Source organism: Protopterus annectens, chromosome 11.part0 (assembly GCF_019279795.1).
Source record: "Protopterus annectens isolate FY-2018-M chromosome 11.part0, PAN1.0, whole genome shotgun sequence".
NCBI classification, from domain to species: Eukaryota; Metazoa; Chordata; order Ceratodontiformes; family Protopteridae; genus Protopterus; species Protopterus annectens.
Window position 1 is genome coordinate 1480415021 of NC_056745.1, and position 12041 is coordinate 1480427061.

The 12041-nt window shown below is 41.3% G+C and overlaps 1 protein-coding gene across 2 annotated transcripts in view; it reads right to left on the reverse strand.

The window, feature by feature from the left end:
- Window positions 1–12041, reverse strand: part of LOC122815922 (RNA helicase Mov10l1-like) — a 673308-nt gene that overhangs the window by 537646 nt on the left and 123621 nt on the right. For both annotated transcript variants that reach the window (XM_044088785.1, XM_044088784.1), the window contains exon 2: window positions 10294–10467. In XM_044088785.1, the coding sequence (XP_043944720.1) occupies window positions 10294–10467 (174 nt within the window). The remainder of the gene's footprint in view (window positions 1–10293; window positions 10468–12041) is intronic.

Below are 12041 nucleotides of genomic sequence, written 5' to 3' on the forward strand. Positions count from 1 at the left end.
TGAGCTGCAGACAGGAATGGCAGCAAACTAAAGCTGGGGAGTTGGTGGGAGGAGTAGGGAGAGTTATGGATAAGGGAGGTGAAGCCAAAACAGGCTAATGGCTTTCAAACTGTCCAGTGTTGGATTCTAAAGTCCCACAGGTTGAATCCAAATGGAGCAGATATCTTCGTATCCAGTGCTGCCTGCACTAGTAAGGAACCATTAGTATCAGCCTTGGTGTGTCAAGCTCTCACATTCTGTAATACCCCAGAGAAAAAGGTATTGAAGGAAAGGCATAGAGAAAGAGGTCTGTCCAGCCGAAGGAGAAAGCATCTGGACTCCATGCCCCATTTTTGGGGAGCCCTTAGACAGAACTTTGAGGAAACAAAAAGGTCTATTTCAGGCACACCCTATTTGTGCGTCATGTCTAGGAAAACTTCACTGCCGTCTGAGAATATTCAGCTGAGAAGGTACATTAGCAGGCTGTCTTGGCCTGGTATGTATGAAGCTTCACTGCGGTCTAAGAATAACCAGCTGAGAAGGTACATTAGCAGGCTGTCGTGGCCTGATTATGTATGAAGCCTCACTGCGGCCTAAGTATAATCAGCTGAGAAGGTACATTAGCAGGATGTCTTGGCCTGGTATGTATGAAGCTTCACTGCGGCCTGAGAATAATCAGCTGAGAAGGTACATTAGCAGGCTGTCTTGACCTGGTATGTATGAAGCTATGGGAGTGAGTCTTAGCTGAGCCACTAACCGTGTTTTCATTGCTAATTGGCACAGGTGGTAGGAACAAGTTTCTCCCTGTTTACGTACCAGATCACTAATGCTGTTAGCATTTTTATTGCTCAAGGTACTATTCCTTCTTGGACGGTTGTTACTACCAGAATAACCACCATCAGGTCTTTTCTAGTATCATGCTGTGCTGCCAGATGCATGGCCCAAGTCCCTTGGACCCTTAGTTGACCAGGTGCACTCCTCAGGCCAGGTCTGAGTGGTTAAGGTGTGAACAGTCTCTGGGAGATGGAAAGGGCTCTTGAGCTGGCTTTGACATTATCCACCCACCCCACAGTTTCTATTTTCAGGAAAAGTAGGAGAGGGATTACTGGTGTCATGAACAAGTTTTTCAGGAACCGCTGTAGTTTCCTCTTGTGCAATTTTACCAGCAGGACCATTAGGACACAAGAAGTCATGTATCCCAGGACTCTTAAAAACTATTTTGTAGTAATGGTCTGTTTGCTGCATGAGGTACTGAGAGAGAAATAAAACTTTGTCCTCTGGAAGAAAAGCCTTCAGTTGTCCAAAATCTAGATCAGCTCCCAGGAAGGTAGTCTTGGTGCTGGGTGTGATTTGTGACTTCTGGACGCAGAGCAAGGCCTATCTTCTGAAAAATCCATGGCGATTTGCATGACTGTCAGACGTTCTGTTGGTGGTGTAGCCTGGCTCAGGAAGTCATCCAAATATGGGTAAATATGGACTCTTCTACTGTCAAGAGCAATGACTGGTGCCAAACATATGTTAAATACTGTATGTGAAGGAGATCAACCAAATGGCAAGGCATAAAATTGGTATTGTAATCCCCCTGCCAGGAAACTTGGGAATTTCCTGTGTTCTTGCAAAACAAGAAAATGAAGGTAGGCATCTTTTAAATCCAAAGTCCCATCCTGGCCCTGGGGAATAATAAAAGGCAAAAGTATATGAAGTATTGACATACTGAATTCTGATACCACCAGGAGTTTGTTGAGTCCTGAAAGGTCCAGAATGGATCTCCAAGTTCCTTCTTTTCTGGGGACTAGGAAGAGGCATGAGTGGAATCCTATGTTAGCCTCTCCTGGAGGGATTGGCTGAATAGAACCCTGATATAATGGAGCCTATAACAGAGGCAGGCTCAGTTCCCTTTGTTGTTTTGGAGGAGTGGGAATACCTAGACAGAGGTGGAATTTCCAAACCTGAAGGGAGAACATCTTTATGATCATCTTCAGTACCCATCTGCCTTCAGTGATCTGTTCCCAATGACTAATGGAGACAATTTCAATCCCAGGAGAGACGTGAAGGTGGGTGGTGGAGTTGGGGTGTGTTTTGGTGGGAGGAAGAGGAGATGCTGTATGTAGTCACAGCTGCTCTCTATGAGGGGCTGCGTCCTTAGACCCCTCAGGTCTGGAATGTTTGACACTTTCTTTAATGCCTGGGCCTTTCCTCTTGGGTGGATATTTTTTTCCTCATTTATGTAGAAAGGGCCAGGATTTACTGGGTAGTTCTTACTATATCTAGGGTAGGTGAAATACAGAATTCTTTAACAGACTGTTTTCTGTGTTTTATCCAGTCTCTCAAACAACTTTTCAACTGTGGGTCCAAAGAGTTTCTCCTTTTCTTGTAAACAAGTATGATTTCTGCTTCAATATAGTCTTCAGCCAGGGATATCATTAACCCTGTGATGATGTGAAATAGTGCCAGAGAGAGTAGGGCAATGCATGTGTTAACATATGCCAGGATAGCTAGCTGGGGTTTGTAAAGAATTTTATGTCATTTGAATATAAAACGGATTTGTACATTTGCTTGTGTTAAAAATGTATCAACAGTGGATCCTGCTGGACAGAAAAGAAATATACATGCATGTCAGACTGCATTGTTGTAACTGAGGAAATGTACATATGCTAACAGGGGATGCTGGAAGGGAAGGGGTTAAGCTCAGCTCTGCTTACCTTAAGAAAAATAGCCAAACATTAAATGATTTGGCTTAGGCAATAAAGATTTGATCTCACAGGCCTGAATTCAGCCACAGACACAATGTCTGGGAAAGGCCTGGGCTCTTACGGTCTTTAGTGGTGAACTAATTGCTACCCTAGGGTGCCAGGGAATGGCTGGCTAGTCTCTGCAGAAGGACGAAAGTACTGGAATTATTTTACAGTCTCCAGATGCCTTAGCAAAGCTCTAGGTGTCTGACACATCTGTGCTAGATCCTCGTTTAGCTTCTAGTCAGGGAGTAGTGTAGAAACCACAGAATCAGGAGACCAGATGTGGTATTCTATAGCCAGCACTGAAATTATTTTGGATATTAGTAAGAGATGTGATACTGACACTCAGCACTCTGTTATTGGAACTGACAACAAAGATACTCATGTGTTTCATCTTGCCTTGCTCTGGCATTAAGTAGGGAATGTTAATTCTTCAGTCAGTTAGAAAAACATAGTGAGACTAGTTAAATATTGTTTTTCTGTATCTGTCTGAATTTTTTCCAGCTGTGAACTGAAACTCTGGTGTTTATTGTAAATAGATACAGTATTTTCATGTTTTCCGTTTTATTTATTATTAAATATATCTAAACCTTTCATTGTGGCTAGTCTTTCAGAGTAATTGCATTTACTTGGTGGCACTGTAGGCTTCATGCTCCTGAAAGTCTTGCCGCTTGGCCAAACTAACTTTTGTACAGTATTAATTTTACTACGAGTAACTGGATACCAGGTAAGAGCTTTAAAATAGCTGTCTGGTGGCAGTGAATCTATACCATAGTCTGGGTAGAGGTAGTATAGCAGGTAAATCTGTGCTAGCCTTTCACAGGGGGCTGTGTGTGTGTGTGTGTGTGTGTGTGTGTGTGTGTGTGTGTGTGTGTGTGTGTGAGAGAGAGAAAATCAAATTGGAGTGTGTCAGCTACTTTGAAGAGGGACACACAGCACTGATTTCTGGAGAGAGAAAGATGAAGTCTTATTTGGGGCCTGAAGAGGAAAAACCGCCCCAGGTTTGGAGTGTACTCCCTGTGTGCTCTTAAGGGAAACTGTGCTTGGTGCAGAGAGCTGCATCTTAAAATACTGTGTGCATCCGTTTTTGTTCTAATTGAACATCCCCCACCAATGTCAGTGGTGAGGATTGAGGCTCCTTGATTACTTGCCCAGAGGAGGGACGTCACAGACCCCATGGCAGCTGCCCTGCATGATGCATCCAATGCATTTTAGCCACATTTTGGTGACTGTCTGGACACCTACATTGCACAATTGCTGGTTACCCCATAACCTCTCTGCCATTGTTTTTTGTTCCTGCACTAACTCAAGGTATTTGAACATGTGGAACTGGCAGTTCAGAGCTCTCAAGGGTGTCTGATGTGTATGCTTTCTTACTAAAACTTTCATTAAGTTTTACTCTCCTCTACCATTTGATAAGGGGTCCTTGGATGCCTGTCCAGATGATCCCTAGGGGGACTACAGAGAACACAGCTGGATCATTTCAAAATGGATTGCTAACTTTATTTCCTTTTGTTACTTTAGACACTGTCGAGACTTCATACAGTCTTGTGATAGCCTGTTTAGGTCTTGTGGTGAGACCCGAGTTGAACATGCAGGGGACTTTTATCAATGGTGACTGGGGCAAATCTACCTGCCTATTAGGTTTGGGTGGCTTGTACTTTGAGGCTTATGACACCTCAGGTTGCAGGCAGGCAGCTGTGACCTTTACTGGTTCCCAGGTAATCTCTACTGAACATTCACAGAGGAAATTCTTCCCTCATCTCTGATCACCAGAACACCAGTGTTGGAAGCCATGGCCTGCTTAGCAGCTTTGAACCCAACCAACTGTTTGGTATCGGCATGCGAGGACTGGACTGAATTGATGGCAGTATTTGGAAGGGACACTCCAGGGGACTCAGGCCTAACAGATGTAGGATCAGGGGCTGTAAAGGCACCTCACTTGAGTCAATGATCTCTAGACATGGTGGGAAGTGAGACATGGAAAAGCCTTCACCCTCCTGCCCACCATTCTCCATCAGGTATTCGTCCTTTTCCTTATTACGGGACCGTTCTCCGTCAGGTATTTGTCCTTTTCCTTGTTACGGGACCATTCTCCGTCAGGTATTCGTCCTTTTCCTTGTTACGGGACCATTCTCCATCAGGTATTCGTCCTTTTCCTTGTTACGGGACCATTCTCCATCAGGTATTCATCCTTTTCCTTGTTATGGGACCATTCTCTGTCAGGTATTCGTCCTTTTCCTTATTACGGGACCATTCTCCGTCAGGTATTCGCCCTTTTCCTTATTACGGGACATTTTGGGTGCAAAGGCCTAGCCCTATCTGAATCTAAATGCTGCTGGAGGGATTTAGCCCAGCATTAATGGTTTTGTTGTTGAACCTTGTACAAAAGGTTATGCATATTGTGTCTTTACCCTAAACATAAAAAAAAATGGGAGTGGATGTCTTCTGGAGAATTTGTTTCCCTACACAAAAGGCAGATAACTTTTTTTAAATATTATTTTATTATTTATCATTTTACATTTGTTGACCGGGCTAGTCTAGCTGGATACATGTCCATTTTCAGTAGAGACCGGGGGAGAAAAGCTCCACATAGTTATACATAGTAATTACAATATAAGAATAGAAGTTGTACAGTGTTGTTAAAAAAAAATTTTAGAAAATTTAAGATAGTACAATCAAAAGAGAAAAGTGTTTTTTTTTTTTCATAGTTTAGCATAGTATTCCAGTTTCATGGGTTACAGTGATAAATTTGCATAAAATGCTTATATTTGTGTACAAAAGGATAGATGGTAAAGATTTCATATGAAGACATAAAGGAGGGGAGGGAAAAGTTAGAGGGAGAAGAAATTAGTCAGGGTTAGTGCAGGTGCATAGCCAGTGATTATTGAGATGTAGTTTTAGATATTTTTTGAAAAGTAGTAGAGAAGTCTGAGCTGTGATATCGGATGGAAGTTTATTCCATACTTTTCCCACAGAGTTAGAGAACAAGGAGTCACCTGCTGAGTTGTTTGATTTAGTAGTGTTAATCAGCAGTTTGTCTGAGGAATGTAAGTTTTTGAGGTTGTTGTAAGGTGTGATAAGGCTACAGAGTATAGGAGTATTGCTAGGTAGATACAGGGTCTTATGAGCTATAGTGAGTTGGTGAAATTGTAGCTGGTTACGGAATTCAAGCCAGTTTAAGATTTAAACAGTGGTGGGTTCTGCCTGTAGCAAATCTAGCAATATTATTATAGGAAGTTGTTAGTTTCTTGAGGTTGTTTTTGGAGATATTAGTATATATGGGAGCAGCATAGAGCAGAGTGGATAGGTGAGTTCTAGCTATAGCAGACCTAGCTTCTGGTAAAAGGTAGTGTTTGATGCGATAAAGGGACCCCAGTTTCTTTTTAGTTAATTTTATTGTATTGTTTATGTGTGTATCGAAGTTTAGGTTATTGTCAATCATTATTCCTAGCAGTTTAGTGTTAGGGTCAGGTGAGATAAGGGTACCATTGTTAGAAATAAGATTGATCTGTACAGGGGAAGACTTTTGGGTTGGGATGAAAAGTAGCAATTTAGTTTTTTTGGGATTTAGGAGAAGGCAGCGGTAAGAAAACCAATGTTCAACAGAGTTGAAGGCTTTTTGAGTAATTGACTGAAGTTCGGTTGGTGAGTTAGCCGAGCAGATTAAGGTTGAGTCATCTGCATATTGAATACAGGTAGAGTATGGGATCGCAGATTGAAAGTCGTTTATGAAGATAGAAAATAAGAGTGGGCCTAAAATAGAGCCCTGTGGAACGCAGAGGGAGATTGGGAGGTGATTAGAAAGTTCATTTTGCCAGAGTATAGCCTGCTGACGATTACCAAGGTAAGATGTAAACCACTTTAAAGATAGGGAATCCAGAGAGAGAGACTTAAGGGTATGCAGTAGGAGTTGATGGTTTACCATATCGAAAGCTTTAGATAGGTCAATGAAGACTGCAGATGACAGACTGTGGTTATTGTTGATACAGTTTGTGAATGATAGCAGGGCAGTGGTAGTACTACGAAATGGTCTAAAGCCATGTTGGCAATTAGCAAGTAGGTTATTTATGAGAAGGTGGTTGAGTATCTGCTTATGGATGCATTTTTCCATAATTTTAGCTATTGGGGATAGTAAAGCTATGGGACGATAGTTAGGGTAATCATTGGAGTTTCCTCCTTTATGTAAAGGGATGATATGCGAGATTTTCCAGATTGATGGTACATCACCTTTGTTTATAGATCTGTTTATCAGAATGGAAATAGGGTAGGCAATGGCTTTAGCACCTTTTTGCAAGAATTCTGCTGGGAGTTTATCAGCTGATGGGGAGGTTGGTTTTAACTTTTGGAGAAGGGAGGAGATGTTCATAGGTTCATAGGTTCATACTAGGCTATCTGCCCGAGGGCATTTACAAGCCTAGCCCATAGTTTTGTGGCTTACGCCACCCCTTTAGTATGGGGAACTATACCCATTATTTTGCTGTGCCTCTGTTGAGCAGTGAGACTGAGGTAATCCCTGGGGTATATCTGCGATCTCCCATCCATTGGTCAAGATTTCTCTTGAACAAGGCCAGCGAGGTGCTCTGCCTCACATATACCGGGATTTTATTCCACAGCATAGGAGTCTTTGGGTGATGAATCTATCCCTCCAGCACGTCCTATTAATAGCCGTGTCAGGTTTAAGTCTCCGCCTTGTGACTCTGATGGATCTAGATTTTTGAGGTGAAGCATATTCATCAAATCTGGGTTTGACATGGCCTTGTATGTTAGGCAAAGGTCACCTCTGAGCAAGCGGCGACTGAATAGAGCTGGAGTTCTTTCAGTCGGGCAGCATAGGACAGATGTTTGAGACCCTTTATCCTTTTGGTGAGGAACTTTGTGGCCTCTCCAGCTGCTGCAAGTGTCGGGTCAGATACATTCGAATGGGGCATTGTACTCAATCATTGGTCTGATGAGTGATGAGTATAGGAGACTATGACCTCCTTGATCTAGATGAGAATCCTTCATGATAAGGTGGGCAATGTAGAAGGTCTTCCTAACTACTTTAGCTACATGGGTGTCGAATGACAGACTACTATCAACCTGGGTCCCCAGGTCCCTGATAACTTCTTCTGTGCTCAGTGGATTGCCACCTATTTGGTAGCTAGGGGTAACCTTGTTTTTTCCGAAGGGTATGACTATGCATTTTTTGGCATTTAACTTTAGGCCATGGCTCTGGCACCAGTTATCAGTTTCTGTGAGACCCTTCTGAAGGATATCTGTGTCAGATGTGTTTTCTACTATGGCGCCCAGTTTGCAGTCATCTGCAAACTTTGTCAGCCATAACCCTCCTGTGTTTGCTTGTACTTCGGAAAAGTAGATGCCAAACAAGAGTGGGCCCAGGACTGAGCCCTGTGGTACACCACTTGTGACAGGCTTTGAGTCTGACATGGCGCCAGCAACTCTGACCCTGTGGGTTCTGTCACTCAGCCAGTTTGCAACCCATCTTGTGATGTATGGGTTAACATTTAAGCTGAACAGTATGTATGAAGTAGATACAGGTTGGGGGTGAAATTGTGGGGGTGGATTATCAGAAGATGTGGGCAAGTTAGATATATTAGGTGATAGGTGGCTAGCTAGAGTTTGGATGGTTTCTGTAAAGAAATAATTAAAGGTATTGGCAGTTTCTTTTGGATTTTTGGGGTTAGATCCTTGTGGACTGGGTGTGATTGATTGGCCTGGGTAGAGGAGATTATTAATACTAGCCCAGAATTTTTTAGGTTGTCTGGTAGAGGATTGTTGTAATTGTAGATAGTATTTTTATCTAGCAGGATGGCTCTTTTAGTGCTGTTTCTATGTTCTCTAAAGGTTTTATGGTCTGTCAGATTCTTAGAAGTACACCATTTTGCCCAGTATTTATTTCTAAGTAGGATTTTCTGTTTAGTAGCATTAGTAAGCCAAGGGGCTGGTTTAGCTTTGATTCTGATAGAACGGGTTGGAGCATGATGATCCAAGATAGCCAAGAATGTAGTATTAAAGTATTCCACGGCGTTATTGAGAGGGAGAGTTTTTAATGGAGACCAATTACATTGATTAAGTTCTGCTTGAAAAAGTTCTGGGTTTAAATGCTTTTTTGAACATATTATTCGGAAAGCGTTTGGGAATGTTATGTCGGTTTTATGTCTGATAATATATGTAAGACAATGGTCGCTAAGGTCATCAGGAAGGATGCCTGTTGTGTAGGTTTGCTGTGGGGTATTAGTTAGTATCCAGTCTAAGGTGGTAGCTTTATTGATTTTATTGGTTCTGGTATGGTAATTAATCAGTTGTGAGAAGCCATACAGGTTAATGTGGGTGGTGGGATTCGTATTTGTGCAGGAGTTCCAGTCAATGTTAAAGTCCCCAAGAATAATGGTTTCTTCAGGGATATTACTAGAGAGCCAGCTAAGAATGTCCTCTAGAATATTACAATTGTTCCCTGGGGGGAGATAGACACAGATGATATTTATGGCTTTACTAGAATTTAGCTGCAGTTTGGAGATTATTATTTCTGCACTAGCATTTGTTGGTAAGTTAAGGTTGAGTGTACTGATTTGTAGCTCAGTTTTATAGAGGATTGCTACTGCCCCTCCTTTTTTGGAAGTACGGTCGAGTCTAATAATATTATAGCCAGGTGGGAAGATTTCGTTGTCTTTGATGAAAGGTTTTAGCCATGTTTCAGATAAACATAGGATATCAAATGGCTGAGTCTGTAACAGTGCATGAAGTTGAGTAATTTTATTGCAAATACTGTGTATATTTAGGTGTGCAATTGAGAGTGAGTTGGTAGGCTTGGTAGGTGGAGGTTTAGTAGAATTGTTGTGGTTGTTAATTGTTAAGGAAAGTGGATTATTAACACCCAAATTCAACAAAAGTTATAAAGATGAGGAATATCCCCAGTGGGGTACTTAACTGAATACTCCGGTATGTTAAGTTGATGCGGTTTTGCAGAATGGACTACATGGCAAGAAAGAATTGAAGAAGGTGCCAGTCACTGTACCTTTATACTGCCGATGCTCAAACATTGGACAGTGATGGATGTCTGCGGGCTAGGGAATGGTGAAAGACTGGTATTCAATCTGGCCAGCAGGAAGTGAAAAGACCTAGTACTGCAGCTGACTATGAAGAAGATCAAGCAATCTACTAAGTGCAAGTACTAAATGGCTTTAAGAATACTGATGCCTGAATAAGTGGCAGCTATCTTCAACTTACTTAAAACTCATCTTTTAACTCTAACTACACACACTGCGGGAAGTAAACAAGACATTCAGTGGCATGTACACTGGAGATATTATTGCAACCCATGGCTGACAATGCTCACTCTGGACTGGTGCATGACAGCACTCTTGAATACAGTATGGTATTACCTGTAATGTACAAATCCTTTCCTTTTTTGCACATCACAAAGGTGCACATGCAATATATTTGTATGTAAAATGCTACATCAGGCATCTACAATTCTATGCAAAAAAAAATGTTACTAACCAATACACGGAGTCATATTCAAAGCTGCTATTCAACATTTTTTTTTTAGAGAAACAGCAATCATTCTATTACATACCCTTAGTCCATGAAAAATGAGAGGAAAGCCCTTTTTAGGCAACTTTTCCCAGTTATGTAGAGAACTGGCTACTCTCTCATCTGCACACACGAGCAATTCTTTGTGGTAGAACAGCCTGGAGGGCAGACTCAGCAGAGCAGAATGAGATCGATAGTTCTTCACAAGTTTGGTCACCTAGACCGATGTAAACAAATCAAATTAACTCACATAGTAAAGAAAAATTATTTGACAGGCTAACAATGTTGCTTACCCATTCAGCACAATATAAAAGCATTACATGCTACAGAATTACAGTGGAAATGCAGTACTTTGCCCTTTATATTCTTTCCTTAGCACATTTATATATTATGAATTTATTAATTTATAACTGGATACAAATATAATTTACAGAGTAATACCTGAACTTCATCAGAACTCTGCAGTCTGTGGTATGACAGCTGCTTTTTTTTAATTTAAGGCTGCCCCTTACTGCTACATTCTGTAATTTGCAGTATGACAGCATATCTTTAAGGCTGGCCTTTACTGCTAGATTCTGTAATTTGCAGTATGACAGCAGATCTTTCTATTTAAGGATGCCCTTTAATGCTTCATTCTTTAATTTGTGGTATGACCACAGATCTTTTTAAGGCTGGCCTTTAATGCTACACTCACTCCTTTCTCCCACCTAAAACCATGTACAGGGAACTCAATCTATTATACGTTTGTTGTTCTTGTCTATTAACAGTGAAATAAAACATGCAAGTACTCACCATATCACATAGTTTTGAAGAGGATCCTGTGACTAATGCCTGTGTATGTTCTCTCCCCTCAGCTCAAAACGTCAAGATGCTACACTGAAGGCATATGCCGTACTACTGCACATTGCCAGCAGAGAAGGCAAACTAGGAAAACTAATGCTCAAGCAGCTAATGATCCTTTTAAGATGGGAATAAATTTATGGTTGATCAATCACCAGTCTCCTGTGCTATAACAACTACACAATGTTCCACAAACCGTCTTTTCCAAAAGAAAATCTTAATATCCCATGTGCTATAGCTGAACTACACAATGTTCCACAAACCAACTGCCTTTTCCAAAAGGAAAATCTTAATATCCCATTTAGAATGCCATCCAGATATTTCCAGATGAGGCATCCTTCTTCTATGCAGTCTTTACTTTTAAATTCCAGGCCGTAAGCCCATGCTCCCTGTCTTGGAACAAGACATATATGACCACTACTCACCAAAGAGAACACCTTAATGCACTTTAGCTGACTACACCCCCCTTCCACAAATGTAACCTCCTCTTCCATTTATCTTTCAAGAGACTGTCTTGTCTATGCCTTTTAAAAAGTAAGCATTGCTTATATTTTTGTAACTAAAAAGATATAACATTTTATTTCCATTGACCACTGTTTTGCTGCACAAATGGTTATGATTAAACTTTGTGTAGAGCTCCTCACTCATTTCCAAAACCAATCCTAGTAAAACATAATTCTTGGGTTACTGGCCCACAAACTGTTACCCTACATTTCTTTGCATTAAAACAAATATAATTATACAAACACACAATGAAAAGGGAACAGAAGGGCTAGAACCAAAGACAATGCAAAAAAAAAAACCTGTCCCAGAAGAAATAAAAAAGCAACGGTCTTCAGGCTTTTATAGGTGGGAAGAAACATTCAAAGTCTGTACAATTAGACTGCAAAGCCAGTCTGTGGCAAGCAAGTCAAAAGTGCAAGGTACTAACTACTGAATCATACCACTCCT